Source organism: Pomacea canaliculata, linkage group LG13, assembly GCF_003073045.1.
Source record: "Pomacea canaliculata isolate SZHN2017 linkage group LG13, ASM307304v1, whole genome shotgun sequence".
In the NCBI taxonomy this organism is placed as follows: Eukaryota; Metazoa; Mollusca; class Gastropoda; order Architaenioglossa; family Ampullariidae; genus Pomacea; species Pomacea canaliculata.
This window is the reverse complement of record NC_037602.1, coordinates 13,041,113-13,061,169: the sequence shown is the minus strand read 5'-3', so window position 1 is coordinate 13,061,169 and position 20,057 is coordinate 13,041,113. Positions and strand designations below refer to the sequence as shown.

The 20,057-nt window shown below is 41.2% G+C and overlaps 1 protein-coding gene across 1 annotated transcript in view; it reads left to right on the top strand.

The window, feature by feature from the left end:
- The window catches only part of LOC112553734 (C-myc promoter-binding protein-like), a 69,341-nt gene that overhangs the window by 26,850 nt on the left and 22,434 nt on the right, over positions 1 to 20,057 (top strand). Inside the window, 12 exon segments of the mRNA XM_025221148.1 lie at positions 217 to 406; positions 709 to 765; positions 1,286 to 1,355; positions 4,605 to 4,774; positions 5,535 to 5,846; positions 6,270 to 6,325; positions 6,592 to 6,736; positions 7,002 to 7,095; positions 17,134 to 17,215; positions 17,456 to 17,498; positions 18,741 to 18,875; positions 19,758 to 19,899. Coding sequence (XP_025076933.1) covers positions 217 to 406; positions 709 to 765; positions 1,286 to 1,355; positions 4,605 to 4,774; positions 5,535 to 5,846; positions 6,270 to 6,325; positions 6,592 to 6,736; positions 7,002 to 7,095; positions 17,134 to 17,215; positions 17,456 to 17,498; positions 18,741 to 18,875; positions 19,758 to 19,899 — 1,496 coding nt within the window.

Sequence of the window (20,057 nt, the reverse complement as noted above, 5' to 3'; positions counted from 1 at the left end):
CCCAAAATAGGCAAGAGTGGCAGGCCCTGTCAGCTGCCGCATCTGTCCATGTGGTCCCCCAAATGACAGGTGCTAGTCAAGGGACAGCTAACTGACTGAATCCATTTTGACATCTCTATATGGACCTTGTTAGCTTTGTATTTAATGTTGTAGGATCTTTTAAAAATGTGTTGGTACAAGGCATTATATATTTGTCACTGTGTCCACTTCAAACAGAATTTTGTACGAGGGTAAGGAACGGGTGATGGAAGGTTGTGAAGTGGTCCACACTACTCCTTTTGGCCGCCCAGCCAATGTCAACAATAGCAATAGCAGTCGCATCTACATTACCTACCGCCGTGCTTCAGACACTGCAGCTAGTGACACACTGGTGGTGGTGGATTTGTGCATAATACTGGGAAATAAGGCTAGTATTTAGAGTCTATTACCCTGAGTAGTTCGGGTTGTATTCCAATGTATTATATTGCGTGTAAGGCATGTTCAGATTTATAATCCAGAAATCCATTACTAGAATACTAGAATCACATCATAGTATTCTGTCTAGTTTGGATGTTGTTGCTATTTATTAATAAATTGGAATAATTATTAGATAGCAATATATATTATACACATATATATGTGTTGAATAATTGTAAAACAAATTTGTTATGTGTAGAATTTGTTAAGACAATTTTACCATTATCATAACATCTGAACTTGGTTTTTCAGGGGGAAGAGCCACCACTTACGTACAATCAAATTCACAAGAACCTAAACAAGGGCATGGTAAAGTTATTCACCCCTTGACACACTCATCTTCAGTCCTTCCTTTGTTTTTGTTTTTTTTTGGGGGGGGGATGGGGGGTTCAGAATATTACACTTTTTCCCAGAAACATTCAACATACATTTGGTAGTATTTAAGTATTTGTTGTTCAAAGTAGTAATTAGCATTGTTATAGTGTTATGCTAGTTGTTTTTCTGATGCGTAAAATGTATTGGAAAAGCCACCACTTATACATTAGGGTTTATACCCTAATATTACTATAATATCTAAACCATATTTATATGTGCAAGTCAAAAGGCAATGTCTTTAAATCCCTGATCATAACAGAAAACCATTCTCATCTTTATATTTAATGAGTGTTGTTTACCTATATAAGTAACATAGTCATTTGCTTTTATCCTGTTTGACAATACTGTCATTTGCAGGACAGCAGCTCTTGGTTGGTAATTCCATTTTGATTGTAATTGATTTATAGTCATCAGGAACTCAGTGGTATTTTGTATCTGTTGCATGTTTCTGTAGGTGGGTTCAGATGTATTCCTGTGTTACAAGAAAGCCATGGTGAAAACGGATGTGCTTGCTTACAAACCAAGTAAGTCAGCTGAGTGGCTCTTTAGTGTTTCATAATCCTATTTTTTTGTGTGACTAGTTTACTCTCTTCATATCAACTTTATCTTTCATCTTTGTTCCAAACATGCATCTATGGATAATTTTCTGTTCATGATTTTATGTTTCTGCAGTGTTTACCTATATAATTTTTTTATGGAAAATGAGCAAGAGATTGAATATGATTTATATACATATAGTGTTAGTCAAAATTATGTTAACACTAACATGGACTGTGGTATCATCTGTTCCCTGTTAAATGTGTATAGGGTTTTGTTTTTGTGTTGAATATGATGGCAAATAAATCATCTTGCAAACATATGCATGTTTGTAAATAAATTGTTTCTACCTTTCAAGTGTTAACATAATTTTGACTAACTCTGCGTGTGTGTGACACTGAAAAAAAATTCATCTGCTAAAATAGGTCATGGTTCATAAAATTTTAATATTTATGTTTCTTTTTGCTTTTGCTGTTATTGTTGAAAGTATGTGTCCATAAATGTAGTTGAAAAGATAGCTGTTTATCTGATTTTTATGTGTGTAAAAAGTCGACAAAGAAAGGAGTTTCAGTGAAATCTAAAGACTGTCTAACTAAGTCTTTCAAGTATATATTGCTGTTAATGTGTTGATGTTTCTGAGATTCTTTGCAGATATTTAATAAAATTAGTGTTTGGGTAAACCCCTTTTATTTTTAATACACATGATTTCCGTCTACTAGATATTACCAGCAAAATCATGCATAGTTCGAACATATTCAGCCACTAACTTACTAAGAAAAAATGGCCACTTGGCATGACATATTCAGAAAACAAATCACACAATGATACATAACACAATTTTCTCTTAATTCATTGGTTTTTTTTTTTTTTTTCATAAAAATAAAAAAGCCTTTATCATCATTATTCTTTAGTTTGGAGGTTTGTATTACGCATGCAGACATTCGGTTAAAATTCTTTAAGGGGTGCAATGATTAAATCTTAAATCAATTTTTTTTAAAAACCTTTTTGTCTTTTTTTTTAACTTTTTTTAATTTAATTTTTTCTTTTTTTCATTATTATGCAATACATACAAAACATAAAATACTACCACAAAAAAACAAAAAAGGAAAAACATTTCCCGACAATGTACACAAAATTTTTCATCAGCCTCTCATCATACCCTACCCTATGCAGAAAGAAGCAGCTAACCCTAGAGACATAGGCTGTGTTAGTCCCTAACCCTATAGTTGTAACACACACAAAAAAAAGTTTTTTTAAACAAAACCTGCGATCATACTTAGGCCACATAATGACAATAAACAAATATGGCAATCCGTCTAATGATATGATGTAGGCAATTACACAGGGTTCGTAGGGGTCCTTACAGCCACATCAACAAGCCCAGGTATGCTTTCAAAAGCCTACGCCCCATCTGGAACTCCCGAGCAACATCCTTCCACAGTAAGACCCACATCTTTAACACCAGTGTGAAGGCAGAAATGCTGTATGGTTCTGAAACCTCGAGAGTGACAAATACCATCAACAACAAGCTGCAGACCTTTACCAACCGATGCCTACGCCATATTCTGGGAATAAAATGGCCTGAAAACATCTCCAACAGCAGCCTGTGGAAAAGAACCAACCAGAATGCCACTAGTTAAGACATCAAAAAGCCTACATAGGATTGGATAGGACACAACCTGCTGACACCATTGCCAAGCAGACGCTTGACTGGAATCCTCAGGGGAAGGGGAGAGTTGGGAGACCTAAGCAGACTTGGAAAAGAACAATAGAATGCGAGACAAAGGACATTGGAACCACATGGGTCTAACTGAAGGGGGCTGCCCAAAACCAGGTCCATTTGCGTGGTGTTGCGGTCCTATGCTCCTCAAGGAGTAACAAGAAATAAACAAAACTAAAGTTCTGTTTGTTTGTACAGGTGGTTAAGCCAGCATATTCTTCTCTTAATTCTTGGATTTGATGCTGAAGTGTTCCTAAAGCTTTTTTTTTAGTTCGTATTCTTTTTTAAGTTCAAAGATGCTGCTCGCTATAAGTTTTATTTTGCTGTTGATATGCTTTGTTAATGTATGTTGTCCTTCAACTTGTTGCCTCAGCACTTCAGTCGCTTTTGATAGGTTTTCTTAATGATTCACTATTTTGTTGCAGTGGAAAAGGCTTTTGTGAGTAGTCTGCTGGTCGCGAGATTGAGGTTTACTTTTTCGAGTCATATTATCTGCCCTTTCACATTGTGGCTCTTCTCTTCCTTGAGACTCTGTGGTGTTTTGAATGGAAGTGCTCGACGTACTATCGCCGGTGCTAGTTCTCTGGTTCCTCTTTTCTTTGGTCATTTGTGTTAGGGACCGTCTTTTCTTGAATCAAAAGAAACAGACAACTAACACAGACATACCACCACTGCACGATGCATTTCAGCAGCTTTCCATAGAAGTGATTACAAGTCACCATACAGTGTAATCCTCAACTGCTGTACTTTCCTGCTTTGGATTCACTCATTTTTCACAATGCAATGGACTCCAGACGGCCGAAGAAAACGAGGCCGCCCAAAGGAAACTTGGAGAAGAACAGTGGACAGGGAGATGAAAGGAAAGGGCTGGACATGGGGTCACCTAGAGAGGGTTTCAGCCGATCAACATCAGTGGCGGACTCTGGTCGAGGCCGTATGTGCAACCTGATGCACGAAGAGGACAAGAAGAAGAAGAAGTTTCTTTTTAAATGTTTTTGCAGATGTTCAGTTAATATCAAATGGTTGTCTCTGCTCAGGCATTCATTTAGCCTGGGCTTGGTCAGTTCAACTTTTGGTGTTGGGATAATTTGGTCTTATCGTGGGTTGGTATAGTCATGGCAGGGACAGTTCAGCTCAGCTGGGAGGTCAACATAGCCAGGGCAGTATAGTTTTGGGTTGAAATAACTAGCCTCCACTCTTTGTTGTCTCTTTACCACTGCATTCTCAGTCTATTGTACTTTTTTAATGGTCTTTTGCAGAAGTCATGTGTTTATAAAAAATAGAATTCTTGCGACTGACTGTTTGAACTTTATTGCAACTTTTTATGGTTCACATTATTGCTAACTCTAGTTTATAACCCAAAGAACAGAAGAAAATATTCTAAGTTTCCCTTTTTTCCACATTTTTCTTCTTTTCTTTATTACAGATAAATATAAATAAAACATATCATTTTTTAATGTGTCATTTTAAATTTTATTTGCTGTTCATTTACGGAGAGACTCGTGCATCTGTGCAGCAATCTTAGGCAGGTACCCAGAAGAAGATTATGAAAACTTCCCTTTGCCAGAATCGGTTCCTATGTTTTGCTTACCCATGGGTGCCACAGTAGAGAGCTGGTCAGCCAAGGCAAAGCACCCTTTACCCACCTTCTCTACCTTCATCCTCACTCTTGCAGGTGGTGAAAAGGTAGGCTATTGTGATGTTTTCTTGGTAGCTGTAGTGTATTTACAAAACTTTGGATGTAAGTAATAAATATCAGGATACTTATTGAGTTCTTTTTTCTAGTCTAAGCTAGTTTACCAGGCTTTACAAAGAAGGCAGATTTAAAACTAGGTAAGAATGAGAAAATGCACAATGCTAACACATGGATCTCTGTCAAGAATACATATATATGCATGTGCAGACATGTTCACACGCACACATTAAAAAAAACCACACCTTTGGGTAAAATTAGTTTGACGAAGATTATAGAGTACCACAGTCGAGCCTAGGTAGATTGCTGTCTGTCTGCCGAGACCAACTCTTAGCCTCTTGCGAACTTCTCCGCGGTTAATCTTGGCGAGCCTTAACTATGCATGTGACTAAACCAGAAGCTTTGTTCAAACCTGTCGTTTTAGTAGTTAATCTGAAATGTGAATAAACTGGAAGCTTTGTACAAACCTGCCTCGCTTTAGCAGCTAACTGGGAAAAAATCGTCTTCCAGCATGTACTGAATTCAGTTTTTAAGGCAGTTGAGGAAGAACCCCCATTAACCAAAACTTGTCTTTTTGGTGTTTTTTGTTTTGTTTTGCTGGTGTTAGATTAGATGTGCATTTTCGCTCATATAGTAATTGATCCTTCACTTTCATATACTTCACAATATTTTATAAACTTTTATAAAGCATACATTTATCATATTATATCATGTTTCTGAATTCTGTTGAATTTTTTTATGTTCTATTCCTAGGTCTATGGAGCAGCGGTTTCCTTTTACGAGGAGTTCCCAGAAAGTCAGCTGACAGATATGCAGATGCGTGCTTTGGGACTAAAGAACCGTAGCATTCGAGAACAGTACAACATTCAGAGGACTGTCCATGTTCGGAAAGCAATTTGTCTGCTGTCACACTGGCCATTCTTTGATGCCTTTAAGAAATTTTTGTCCCAACTGTACAAAATGTCTGTCACTGGTCCCCACACTGTGCCAATAGAACGACATATTTCACACTTCATGTATGATGTTCCATACCCTTCACCTCAGCGACCTCGTATTTTGGTGCAGGTAAAGGCAGCAGCAAGTGAAAATCACTTAAGTGGAAAATTAAGCCCTGGAAACCATAGATGTAGATTTTACTACACTTTGTATGGTCAGATGGATAACATGTTGTGAATGTAAAGAAAAATAAGTATTTTCTGGTGCCTTTTTCCCTTTACCTCCAACCTCCCCTTTCATTCCCTTCTTGATTTTAAAACAGGCGAGCCACAGCAGCTCATTTGCTGAAAAAGTTGTTAAACTAAATTTTGAAAGCTTGCCATCATTATTTTCAACATCTTCATTAATCTCCTCATTTATCCTTTTCCTCTCACCTTTCTCCATATTTCTCTGACTTCTACATTTTGTAAATAATTGGCAAAGCTAGAGATCCAAAGACTTAAAGACCTTATTATCTAAATGTGCAGTCACTCCACCTGTTTTTTTCGACAGCTTGCTCATGGTTCGCTGTCACTGTGCATGCCAGAGGACTCACCACTTCCACAGAGGTAAAGCAGAAAGTGTTTCAAGATGGCAAAAACTGATAGTATTAGTTCGGAACTGGTTTTAACGAAGAACAGTTGTGAGTATTGTGACTTTCATAATGTTGGATACCCATTTTTTTTTAATACGAAGGAACGTTATTTTGGGATTGGTAATAAAGCTTTCTGCTTGCATTCACTCCTTTTGCTGTCATCAGAATTCTGTATCTTATTACAATATTTTACAACATTCAGCATATTTTTATTATATATTTTACTTGTGTCATTGGCAGTGGTGCCTCGTTCATCACGTTGCTGCGAAATCTAGGGCCAGAATTATGTATTAACCTGCTTCTGTACACACTGCTGGAGAATAAGATCCTTTTACACTCATTACGCCCGACTGTCCTGACTGAGGTGGCAGAGGCTGTGACCTCAGTGAGTACCTTTATCAGGATGCTTTGGATATTCATATAATATAAGTAGTGCTGGCATTATCTTGATTAAATGCAATACATTCTTTTTATGGACCATCAACTAGACTAAGAAGATGTTAAAATGGCCTCACATGGAAGGAACCATGGAGCTAGATTACAGACAAAGAAAGGTGGGGAAAATAGCTGGTAGGACCATAAATCTTAGTTCAGCAGGAAACAAAATCATTGTGATGAGAAAGTTAAGAATAGGTTGTTTATGTTTGCAGATGATTTTTCCATTCCACTGGCAGTGCCCATACATCCCACTGTGCCCACTGGGACTTTCAGATGTTCTAAATGCTCCGTGTCCTTTTATTGTGGGTATGTGCAAATCTAGAGGCAAGATTTTAAAAATGTTAGTCAAACACCTTAATTATTTTGCTTTATGTGACAGTCACAAATTGTCTGTGTTAATGTATAGAATGCAATTAACATTTTTTTTATTCCTTGATACCCTTCGAGGAGCATAGGGCTGCTACAACACCTCACCATGGGACTTGGCTGTTGAAAGCATAGCTGGGCTTGTTGATGTCATTGTCTGCTCCACCGTCCTTGTTGACAATGCTCCCCAGATACGTGAAGAGGCCTGTTTCCAGGATGTTCTCTCCTAGAAGTTGGATTGGGAGTTCCTGCTTGTTGTTGATTCTTATCATTGTGGTCTTCTTTCTGTTGACCTTTAAGCCAGTCTTCTCTGCATCCTCTGTTAGCTTACTCAGTTGGGTTTGTGTATGTTGTTGCTGATGAGACAGGAGGCTATACAAAGTCCAGGTCCTCTAGCTGTTTGACGGTCCACTGGATACCAGTGTTGTCTTAAGATGTCTTACACATAATCCAGTTTATGATCATCAGGAAGACTACTGGTGATAGTATGCAACCCTATCTTATGCTGGTCTTTATTATGAAAGGTTTAGTGAGTTTGTTGTTGTGGATAACTTAGCAGGACAAGTCTTCATACAACCCCTGGATAATGTTAATGAGTTTAGGTGGAATGCCATAGTGGATCATCAGTCTTCAGATGACGTCCCTGTCTACACTGTCAAATGCCTTCTGAAAGTCCACAAAAGATGTATAGAGGGAGGACTGCCACTCAGTAGACTGCTCAGTGATGATACGGACGGTGACAATATGGTCAGTGCATGGCCTATCATGGCGAAACCCTGCTTTTTCTGGTCTCAGACTCTTGTCCCATGCCTTCTTCAGTCTTTCTAGTAGTACCCTTGTCAGGACCTAGTTGGGGATGGACAGCAGCATGATCACCCGCCACTTGTTGCACTGGGAAAGGTCTCTTTTTTTTGGTAACTTGAGCAGGTGGCCTAGTTTCCAGTCTGTTGGTACTAGCTCTTATTCCCAGATGGTATGTAGGAGGGGCAGTAAAATTGTTGCTGTTGTTTCTGGGTCTGACTTTAATTCTTCAGGGGGTATGCCATCTGGGCCTGCTGCTTTTACTACTTTTCATACCTTTGATAGCTTTGATGATTTCTGTCTTAATGGGAGGGCTGTGTTGGCATTATGTTGTTCAGTTGCTGATGGTATGTCAGGTAAAGATGGACGAGGTTGATTTATGATCTCATCTAAGTAATCCATCCAGTGATCTCTTTGTCCTACATCACTTGTTATGGTCTTGCCATCTTTGTCTTTCACTGGCTTGTTTGGGTTTATGTGCCTGCCTGATAGTGTTCATTTCATGTAATTGCTTCATGTTTCCCTGTATAGCTGCTGTCTGCTTTCTCTGTCAGTTCATGGATGAAGCGTCTCTTGTCCTCCCCACAGACCTTTTCACTTGGTGGTTGGCTTCCCAATATTCAGTTCCTAGACCTTCCTTCTCTTGCTGGTCTTGACACTGGTTGAGCTTCTGTTTCAGTCCTTTTATTGATTCAGTCTTTGCCCAGGTCTCTAGTCATCCATTTCTTCTGTTTTCTTTCCCTCTTCCCTAGAACATTGGTTGTCTTCCAATTGTTCTTGAGTGTTGACCAGTGTTCTTTCACTGATTCTTCTGTCAGTCCTGAAAAGGCCTCATACTTATTCTTGACTTCATACTTATGAATTTCCCTTGTTTCTTTGTTCTTGAGGTACTGAGTATTAAACTTGTGGTGTGGTCTGCCTGCTGGATCCATGAAGGATTTCAGCTTAATCTTGAAGACTGCCACTAGGAGCTGGTGGTCTGAAGCAACATCTGCACCTCTTCTCTCTGGTACATCTTGGAAAGTGCCCCCGTGGGCCCAGCTTCTTGTGCTGGGGGTGAACACCCAGTCTCTCTTTGGCTGGGTGACTAAGCTGGCCCACCACTTTTTATGCTTTTCCTTTTTTCTCTTACCTGGCTCTTTTAGTTTCTGTAACATGATAGTACAAGATAAACAAACAGCTAAACAACGGGTTTAAGAACAGTGATGTGCCCGTGAAAGACGTGAACGGTAATGTCGTAGAGGGAGAGGCAGGAAAACTACAGCGCTGGAGGGAACATTTTGAGTCAGTTCTGAACAGACCAGATCCCCCTCAGCTTGCAGGGCAGGTCCCTGTTGCGTGGAAGACAGGGCTCATCTTCAAGTTACCCAAGAAAGGAGATCTTGGAGACTGCAATAATTGGAGGGGCATAACACTTCTTTCCCTCACCAGCAAGGTCTTCAGCAAGATTGTTTTGTCAAGACTGATGGCAACTCTTGAGAAAGACCTCCGACCACAGCAAGCAGGATTTCGCCCTGGGCGATCCTGCTCTGAACACATCTTCATTCTGCGACAGATTCTGGAGCAGAGCAATGAATGGAACACACCGCTGTACATCAATTTCATCGACCTGGAGAAGGCTTTTGACAGCATCCACCGCGAGTCCTTATGGAAGATCCTGAGGCATTACGGAGTCCCTGCAAAACTTGTTCAGGTCATTGCAATGCTGTACAGCGATTTCAAATCCCAGGTTGTCTGTGACACGGAGCTCACAGACCCCTTCAACGTCAGTACCGGAGTGAAGCAGGGCTGCATTCTGTCGCCGCTCCTCTTCATCCTGGCCATAGACTGGATCATGAAGACTTCCACCGACAGTGAGAGGAGAGGGATCAGATGGACCATGACTATGACAGCAACAACAGCGCTGGAAGACTTAGACTTTGCTGATGACATTGCCCTGCTGTCACACCGCCACCAAGACATGCAGGAAAAAACAAAGGCCTTCTCAGAAACAGCTGGAAACCTTGGCTTGAAGGTCAGCACAAAGAAAACGAAAAGTATGAGAGTGAACGCCAGAGTCCAAGACAGCATCAAACTAAATGGAGAAGAGATTGAGGAAGTTGACAGTTTCCCCTATCTTGGGTCCAAAATGTCAAACACCGGGGATGTGGAGGTGGAGATTCGAGCCCGACTGGCGAAAGCCAGCCAGGTCTTCGCCTCAGGAGCACATGGAAGGCAAAAAACATCAGCCAGAAGATCAAGCTGAGAATCTTCAAGTCAAATGTGATCAGCACCCTCCTTTACGGATCAGAATCTTGGAAGATGACCAAAACCATCAGTAACAAGCTTGACGTCTTCCAAAACAGATGCCTCAGGCGCATACTTAACATCTTTTGGCCAAACACCATCACCAACGAAGAACTCCACCGAAGAACTGAAACCGAGTCCATCACCACGCAGGTTCAACGAAGGCGTTGGCGATGGATTGGACATGTGCTCCGCCAGCAGACAGCAGACCTCTCCAGAGTTGCCCTACGATAGACTCCAGACGGCCGCAGAAAACGAGGCCGCCCAAAGGAAACTTGGAGAAGAACAGTGGAAAGGGAGATGAAGGGAAAGGGCTGGACATGGGGTCACCTGGAGCGGGTTTCAAGCCGATCGACATCGGTGGCGGACTCTGGGTGAGGCCTTATGTGCAACCTGATGCACGAAGAGGAATAGATAGATAGATGGCTCTTTTATCTATATTCTTCTTCTAGTCAAGCATCACCTTTTATGCTACAGTTTTATCCTTCCTATCTTGTCTACACTGCTCTTTTGCCTGTCCTCTTGTTTCCCATCATGCCTTTCTTATGATGTGATTTTTTTTCTCTGGCCTCCTTAAGGCCCCCTGCGTTTGTTGTGCAGGGCGACCTGTGTCGGGGGAGGATGGATTCCTGGAGGTTGAGGTCCCTGATGGGTTGGGGACCATCATACCAACACACCTCTTTGGCCCGGACTTCTCCTAGACTGGAAGTTGTTGTGACCAAGCGGCTGGTCGTGTATTACCCTAGCTTTGCTAGAAGACTGCGGCTGGGGTCAGTCTGGTCTTTATACAGTGGAACCTCGGTTAACGAACCTAATCCGTTCTGGAAAGCTGTTCGTTATCCGAAACAATTTTTTCCATAAGAAATAAAGAAAATAGATTTAATTGGTTCCCAGCCCCTGTTGACTCGCTAATATTTGAAAGTTACAGGCTATATAGGTAGGTTTTAATGAGAACAGTTATAATGCAATATAAATGGAGTTAAATAAACATAAAAACATTAATGAAGGCATTTAAACATCAGAAAACTTGCCGTTTTGACGGCGTGAGTGGAAGCAGGTGTGGGGAGGAAGGGGTGGAATGGAATTACTGCTTGGATTCCCCCTCCATAAGCACAAGTGACATTATAAAATCGGGGGTGACTTCCCTTTTCTGTAGCTTTGAGGTTAAAGGAAAAATCTTGTCCAGTGTCTGTTCCTTCTGCCTTTTTGTAAAACTCTTCGGTAATACGACATCACATATCCGACAGACGCATGCCACCTTCATACTATGAAATCATTTCCTTTTTCAATTCATTTGTTGGCCGCTTCCTTGTCATAACCTCACTACTATTAATTGCTCTTAATCTTCTTTGGAGCCATGATTGAGGATTATCTTATTAAAATAAAGCACAACAATCACTAAATAAGAAGGATGCGCATAGAAAAGGAACGACTGATCGTAACTGTGTCTCGAGCGCGAATGATGACATGCTGGTCGGTCACGTGTGGTTCACGTGGCTGTTCGTTATCCGAAATTTTGTTCGCTATCCGAGACAAACTTTTAACGAAATTTTTGTTCGTTAACCGAAATATTCGCTATCCGAGGCGTTCGCTAACCGAGGTTCCACTGTATTAGGAAGGCCAGAGTATATTCCTTATGCATCCCTGGTGTGACCCTGCTGGAAATGCCTAAGTGGTACCGCTCGGTCGCATCCCCTTGTTGGACTCCGTGGTGGGTGGGGGGCATAAGGAACGAACTAAATACTTTATGTCATGGCTCCCAAAAAACCAAACCTGGGAAAATGCACCAGAGAGGAGGGATCTTCAGATAGCGAAGATGAGGTGACAGTTTGCGTGAGAAAGAATGTTGAAGGTGCCTGGTCCTGTTTTCTTGTAATGGAGGGCGCAGATTTGGCTTGGCCGCTCTTGTCCCTCTCCCCTTTCGCAATAGCAAAAGGTTTTAAAAATGTATCTCTAAACTTTTCTACTGTAAAACGCCTCTATTCTTAACGTTCTGTTCTCCCAAAATACCTGACTTCATTAGGGTTGGATATTTACGGATCGAAGTTTATTTATACCTTCACCGTAGCACTACTTCAGCTGTCAATGTTATGGTCATAGGCCTAGCTTCTGCAAGTCCCAAGCCCGCTGTGTTCGCTGCAGCTATACAGGCCATGCTGCAGCTGATTGTTCTCAAAGCGCCAAATGTGCTAACTGTGATGGATTGCATGTTGCTTCTCCTAGAGACTGCCTAAAGTGGAAAGAAGAGGCAGACATTCAGAGCGTATGCACAGAATCTGGCTCGCCGTCACGTAGTGGTTGGCTCCTCAGGAGCTGTTAGCTGAAAGCTCCATTTCCTCGCAAAACGACCATCAACCTAGGTATCTATCCAGACGAACATGACATGGGTCTCTTCTAAGGGCCCTGTCCCAGTCCGTTAGGCTATGCTTCCTCCTCCTTCTACAAGCTGTAGTGGCACCCAGTCATCACAAAAATCTCAAACCACACAAGCATCTCAAACCTCACAAGCATCACAGTCCAAGCATCCCCTTTCACCAGTCAAACGCTGCACGCCAGTAAGCACACAACAGAAAATCACCAAAGAACAAGAATACCACACCGCCGACAGACAAGATCACAAAAACAAAACCAAAATCGCCAGAAAAACTCACTACTCAGCAGAAAACATATGGACTACTGCAGCAGCACCATCAATCCCTGTTTCTAACCGCTTTGCTTCTCTTGGCTTCTCTTGGATGGATGTGGATGAGCGGCGTTTAGTGTCGCCTTCTCCATCCCTCTGCCCCCTGCCTTCTTCTTTTTCTTCCCCTCCCTCTGCTTCTGTGAGGCGCTCTGTGTCTTTTCCTCACGGATAAACAATGTCTACAATCCTTCAGAGGAACTGTCGAGGGATCCAAGCCAACTTTGAAGAACTCCAATGCCTAGCATCTCGTTTCTCTCCTAATATTATAGCACCACAGGAGACTCTTCTCCTACCTTCTACCTCTTTTTCCTTCAAAGGCTTTCAAGTTTTATGTCAGGACTCACAGACGGCGGGTGGAATCTGACTACGGCAGATTGACCTGCCTTTCAGACCCTCTGCTCCACCCACCTTCTCCGAAGTTCTAGTTTTAATGTCGAGGTAAAAGAGCTTGGCAATGATTCCACGTTGCATCCTGCTAAGCTTTTTTCCTCAATTTTAAATGAAATTGCCTCAGAGACGATTCCTGCATGAAGGCTTTGAAATAGCCGTCCACGTGTGATTTGGTTTACAGAGGAGTGAATGGTGACCCAGAGTGCCCAGAAGAAGGCTCAGCAGCTTGCCTTCTGCCAACCCACTCCTGAAAATGTGAAAAGTTTTAAATGTAGTAACGATCATGCTTGTAATATTTTTAAACATGCAAGAAAACTTGTGCGGCAGAGGTTTGTGTCCTCACTGCCCTGCTGCACCACTTCCCAAGCAGTGTGAGCTGCCATGAGGAAGATAAAGGGAAGGTTTCAGGCCATCTGCGGGTTCTCACAGAGGCACAAGATGTTGCTAATTCCTTGGCATCCACCATTGCTCACAACTCCTCCTATTTGCACTATCTCCAGATTCCCAGCGCTTGAAATTTGTTTAGGAATCTTCTGGCTGTGACTTTTCTTCTGATGACTCCGAAAAATACAGTATACCCTTCTCTCTCTGAACTGCAACAGGCCCTTCAGAAGTGCAAGGACTGTGCACCGGGCCCAGACAGTATTTCTTATCAACTGCTGACTTGTCTTCCACAGGTCTCTCTCCTTCTCCTTCTCCTTCTAGACATCTTTAACTTTATTTGGGTGTCTAGCTGTTTCCCTCTATCGTGGTGCCCATACCATAACATGGCAAGGATCCTTCTGATCCCAACTCTTACTATTCTATCACTCTTACTAGTTGTCTGTGCAAAACTCTTGAACGCATGGTAAATGCCCGGATCATCTGGCATCTTGAGTCTCAAAGTCTCCTCTCCAACCTGTAGAGTGGCTTCAGAAAATGCCACAGCACTCTGGACCATTTAGTCTGTATTGAAACTTTTGTCAGGGATGCATTTGTCAGCAAAGAACATGTTTTAGGGATGTTTTTTGATTTGAGAAGGCATACGACACTACCTGGAAGCAAGGCATTCGCAGGACCTTCACTTTCTTGGCTTTCGGGGTCGTATGCCACTCTTCATCAAGAACTTTCGCATCGCCTCTTTCAAGTGCGAATTGGGTTTATCTTGTCTGATCCTAAGGAACAGGAAATGGGCATCCCTCAGGGCCGCATTCTTTTTCCAACTCTTTTCAACATCAAAATAGATTCAGTCTTGAAATGTGTCTGTCCAGGCTTGGAGGGCTCATTATATGTGGATGACTTTGCTCTCTGCATTCCAGGCCAATCCCTACCATGCCTCAAACGCCAGTTACAACTGTGCGCAAATGCTGTACAAAGGTGGGTGATAGAAAATGGCTTTTATGTTTCTCCTATGAAGTCAGTATGCATCCATTTTTGCAAACTGAGGTATGTTTCCAAACCCATCTATTTCTGTTATTGGCACAGTACTCAAAGTGGTCCAGGAAGTAAAATTCCTTGTGGTCATCTTTGACCGTAAACTGTCTTTTCTGTCTCATGTCAAATCTCTTCAACTTTCTTGTCAAAAAGCCTTTGACATTCTTAGAGTAGTTGGCCATGTAAGCTGGGGGGCAGACTGCACAGTCCTGCTTCGTCTGTATCGTGCCCTGGTCCGCTCCAAGCTAGACTATGGATCCATCATCTGTTGCTCTGCTCAAGAGTCCTACCTCAAAATTCTCAATCCTTTTCATCATCAAGGGCTCCGCACCTCTTTGGGTGCCTTCCACACCACTCCTGTACAAAATTTGTGCACAGAAGCTGGTGAACCTCCACTTTCTCTCTGTCATCTGAAACTCATGGTATCCTATGTCTGTTGTTTAAAAGCTCATCCTGGAAAGCCTGCATACTGTGCTGTTTTCGGACCTCAGCGTGCTGCCCAGTATGCCATGCGTACCAAGGAGCAGAAGCCACTATCACTCCATGTAGCACCTCATCTACAGGCTGCTGAAGTAGATATTCAACAGGTAGAGCCTCTTTCTCTACTATCAGCTTCTCCTTGGACCCTTCCTGTTCCACAGATTCGTCTTTATCTTACAGCTTTTAAAAAAGGGGACACTAGTGACCCCATCTTTCTCCAACCTTTTCATGGACTCTTTCTGACTATCCTGGATTCTTTTCCATCTTTACAGATGGCTCCAAAGTCCCAAGTGGTGACCCAGTCGCTGCGGCAGCAGTTCCATTCTGCCAACCGCAACGGGCTGCTTCAGTCCGACTGGCGGATGGCTGTTCAGTTTTTACTGATTTCACAGTTTTCAATGATTTTGACCACCCTCTTGTGGTCCAGTTTCATAAAATTTATGCAGCACTCATTCAGCAAAACAAAGACATTGTTTTTATTTGGCCTCCTTGCCATGCTGGTATCTCAGGCAATGTTCAGTCAGGACAGGCTGCGAAGGCTGCATGTCAGTCCCCTGGCAAATTACAGTCACTGGTATCGTCAGGCTGTAAACCTTTCTTCTTGGCCTACATTCAGTCCTTATGGCAATGCCACTGGACACTGACTCAAAATAAATTATATGCCACTCTTCCCTGTCTTTCCGACTGCCTACCTTCGTGCCAGCCTGTGAGGCAGTCGGAGGGGGTCCTTGCTAAATTAAAGTTAGGAAACACCTATGGCACGCAAGGATACCACTTACAAAGTGAACCACCACCCGTTTGTCCATGGTGTAGAGGAAATTTTAGTGTGGCACATATTATTATTGTTTGTCCTGAGCTCCAGACTATTTGTTGGCAGTTTTTTACAGCAAATTCTTTGTGTTCTTTGTTCAGATCTGTCCCACTGGCAGCAGTCTTTACATTTTTAAGGGGGATAGGACTTTATCATCAGATTTAATATCATCTGATTCAAGGAATTTTATCTCCTGATGACTGTTTGTCTTATGATTTTTTGGTTTGTTTGTTGGCCTTTTCGGGTTTCACCACTCCTCTTTACACTTAGCCCATTCTTTAAATATTGTTTACTTCTTGTGTTGGTCTTTTAAAGAATGTTATGGTTATGTCACTCTGGGGGTTTTCTCCCTAGACTTTTTGTTTCTGTGATATGGCCTCAGTTGCTGGCACGGCGTTAAAAAAAATCCAAACATCTTCCTTCTCCACTTTCGAGCAACTGTTATATGGTTAGTCTGGTTTTCTGTCTGGCCATTAGGGGAAGTCCAAGTTGTCTTGTGTATATTTTTTTGTGTGGGAACACAGTGCCACGTGGTCATTGAAAGCATTGAAATCTGTGAAGAGCTTTCCATTTTTATTGCAAGAGCCGACACCATGTCTTCCCATGATGAGTTCCCTATTGGTGTTATCATCTACCACTTTGGCATTTAGGTCTCCCATAATCTTCAGATCTCTTCTTGGTTTGTGGTCTAGCTGAGACTGAAGGGAGCTGTAGAAGTCTCCTTTTTCCTATTCAACTGCTGTATTTGCTGGTGCATAGCACTGGATGATGGTGATCTTCCTTTTCCTTTAGCATTGAATCTTGCTGACTTGAGCTGTGGGGAGATTGGTTTCCAGGCCATCAGCGCCTTTGTTGACTCTGTTGACATTGACATTTACTATATTTGTAATGATAGACTGTTTTATCTATCTTCAATTACATCATAAATACAACAGTGCTAAAAGCAACTTTAAAAATGCCATACTCTGGATTCATAGTTGGGATAAATTTTGTAATGTAGAATTCCAACTGTAGCTACAGAAACATCATAATGGTAATCTATTATTTTTGTGTTGTGTTTCTGTTTGCAGCCATTAACTGAGTTGTGAAGCAATTATCTCTCTTATTTCTCTAGGCATTGATTCTCGTTACTTTGATTTGTATGATCCTCCACCTGACATCATTTGTGTGGACCTGGATACCAGCAGGATTTGGTTGTAAGTTTGTTCTTCTCCCTTTAAATGTTTTCACGGGAAGCAGTGTAAAGTGCTATTTTTTTTTTTTAATGATTATTTGATATAATTACCTCATCTTTGAATATTACAAGAATTGTGGTAACTTCAGAACATGCAAATTTCTGTGGTAAATATTTATGAAGCTTAGTTTAGTAGCATGTTTAATGAAGTTTAGTTTAGCAGCATGTTTATCTCTGTTTAATTTAAATTTTCTATCACTAGACCAGAAGACAAGAAACAGTTGATATTCAAGATAATGCCAAAGGTTTGTTTGATTTCTGCTATTAATGACTTTCTGGTTTGGGAAATTTTGCTGAATAGTTTTAAAATGGTAGTTGCAGCTTTTGATTATATTTGTACTGTTGGCTGTCACATTAGAAAAAGTGGCTTTATAAATGTTTATCATGGTAACTCTCCCCACCTCTTGACAATATTATTTTCTTAGCTTATCAGTTGGTACATAACAGCAAATATATCTTTTGTTCACATTTTTGAATTACGAGATTGCATCTTCTGAGTCTTGTCTGATTACCTTGGTGTGTACCTACATGCACAGCAGTCTGTAGGAGTACACATCGACCAGCGTCATAACATATTAAACTTATACATACAATATATTGTAAAGATTTCTAGTTATCTGTCTCGATGTGGCAAACAGATCCACAGTATCAATTGTCCTCTCCTCAGTTGATTACTGCAATGCTGTTCTTTTTTGCTTACCTGATAAGAAATTGGACACAAACTTCAGAGAATTCAGAACCATTGCTGCCTGCATTGTTCTGTGTCAGCCTTATCATACTTCCTCCACTGTTCTGCTCAGGGCTCTTTGCTGGATTCCAGTTTGGGCACACAAAGAGTACATGGCTCCTTTTGTTTTTAGTGCCTGTACTGTGGAAGTTTTCTTGACTACCTAGATAATCTTAATCGCCAGTATCCACCATCACAGGCGCTAAGATCTTAAGATGCTTTCTTCTTTAAAAGCTAAAGTTCTTTGGCTGGCAGTGGTTTGATGTATTTGTATTAGGACTCATAGCTTCAAAGTTCACTTATGGCTTATCCAGACATTTAGACCTTTCAGAAATTCTTTAAAGCTCATGTTTTTGTTTTTTTTCACTTTGCTATCTTGTTGTTCATGCCCTCTCCTTAATCTATCTAAACTTGTGTTGCTTTACCAGCCTGGCAGGTCAGTTTGCTCTGCCCACACTGGTTTTCTCATTGTCCCTTGTATCAGACTGGAGAGGTTTGGCCGTCGTTCTTTCACTTTCACTTTCTCTGGTCTTAGTATTTGGAATGCCCTGCCTTTGTTTCTCTGTATTGTGGGGATGCTAATTCTTCCTGGTCTGGATCGAAAAAAAACAAACAAACCATTTTTGATGGTAAAAATTACACTTTTCAAGAACTTAGAAGATGACGGCTATATTTGCCTGCATGCATTGTGTATTGCATGTGGTGAGTAGCTTTTAACTATAATCTTGCACAATAATTAATAATTATTATTATTTTTCAGAAGGCAGTGCGATTGCTGCAAGATTCTCTTTATCGTCTGTTTGAAATGGCTGCACCAGACACACCGCAAGGCAATGAAGATCTCAATGTAGAGATGGCTAATGTAGACTTTGACTTCAAACGAAAAAAGAAACAGGTTTGGTTTAAAACATGAGCAAGTTGTGAGAGCAATTTAGAGACAACTAGATGTTGACAGTTTTAATTCTTACATTATTTTTTGTACTGAGGCAAATGCAATTCCGTGCATGTCATGGATGCCTGTTCTCACCAGAGCAGCACACACATGATGTCCATGTTTGTTCTTTCAACAAAACAACAATTGCCTGAGGCTGTCCAAATCATGTTATCAAGTTGCTCGGGATTTTTCGAAATAGAACACAGATAAGTATATTCATACAAAAATGTCTCAACCCACAGTTCTTTAGGGAAGATGGTGAAAACCATCTAAGAGAAGTAAATGTATGGTAATGCGATTATTTATATATCAATCCCTCAGTTCATAGCATACAATAGTTCCCAATGTTCTAGTCCTCAATGTATCAGTTCCTAACCACGTATCAGTGCTGACTCACCAACTCAACCTTCGCTAAGCTTTTTCTCACTCTTGGCCTCTTGCTGTTAGTCTCGGCGAGCTGTAACAAAGAATGTGAATAAATCGGAAGCTATGTCCTCTAATGCCTCGCTTTAGTAGTTAATCTGAAATGTGAATAAACCAGAAGCTATATGTCTAATGCCTCGTTTTAGCAGTTAACTGGAAAAAATAGTCTGCCAGCAGTCCAAGGATATTAGTTTGTGGTATCACGGTTAACCCTTTTCCCACTGACATTCTCATTCATTCTCCTGTACATGCTTTCTACTCGTGCAGTTCATAAGTAGCAAAGGGGTTAAACTAACCTAAAAACATGGAGCCACAGTCTGGTCCATGACAGTGCATTTGATTTTGGATTCCCCCCTATACTATATTGAGAAAGAATATCAAACTTGCTTTGTTTGAGAACTGTGGTTTATCTTGTTTCAGATGCAGATGGAGCTTCTCATTCAGGAGGCCTTTCTGCGTTTCATGGCTATCCTGTTGCGTGACTATAAACAGTACCTCAACCCCATCACGAAGCAACCCAACAGTCGTGCAACTGATGCAAGCTCCTTGTTTGATATGCAAGGTCCTTGACCAGTGTTTAAAAGTTTATTTTGTAAAGTGACATAACAGTGACACACTTTTGGATCCAGATATCTTAAAAATCTTAAATTTTAGCTTATGCTGATCAGTAGTTAAATATACATGCTTTATTTCTGGTATTTCTTTCAAAAGAACACACAG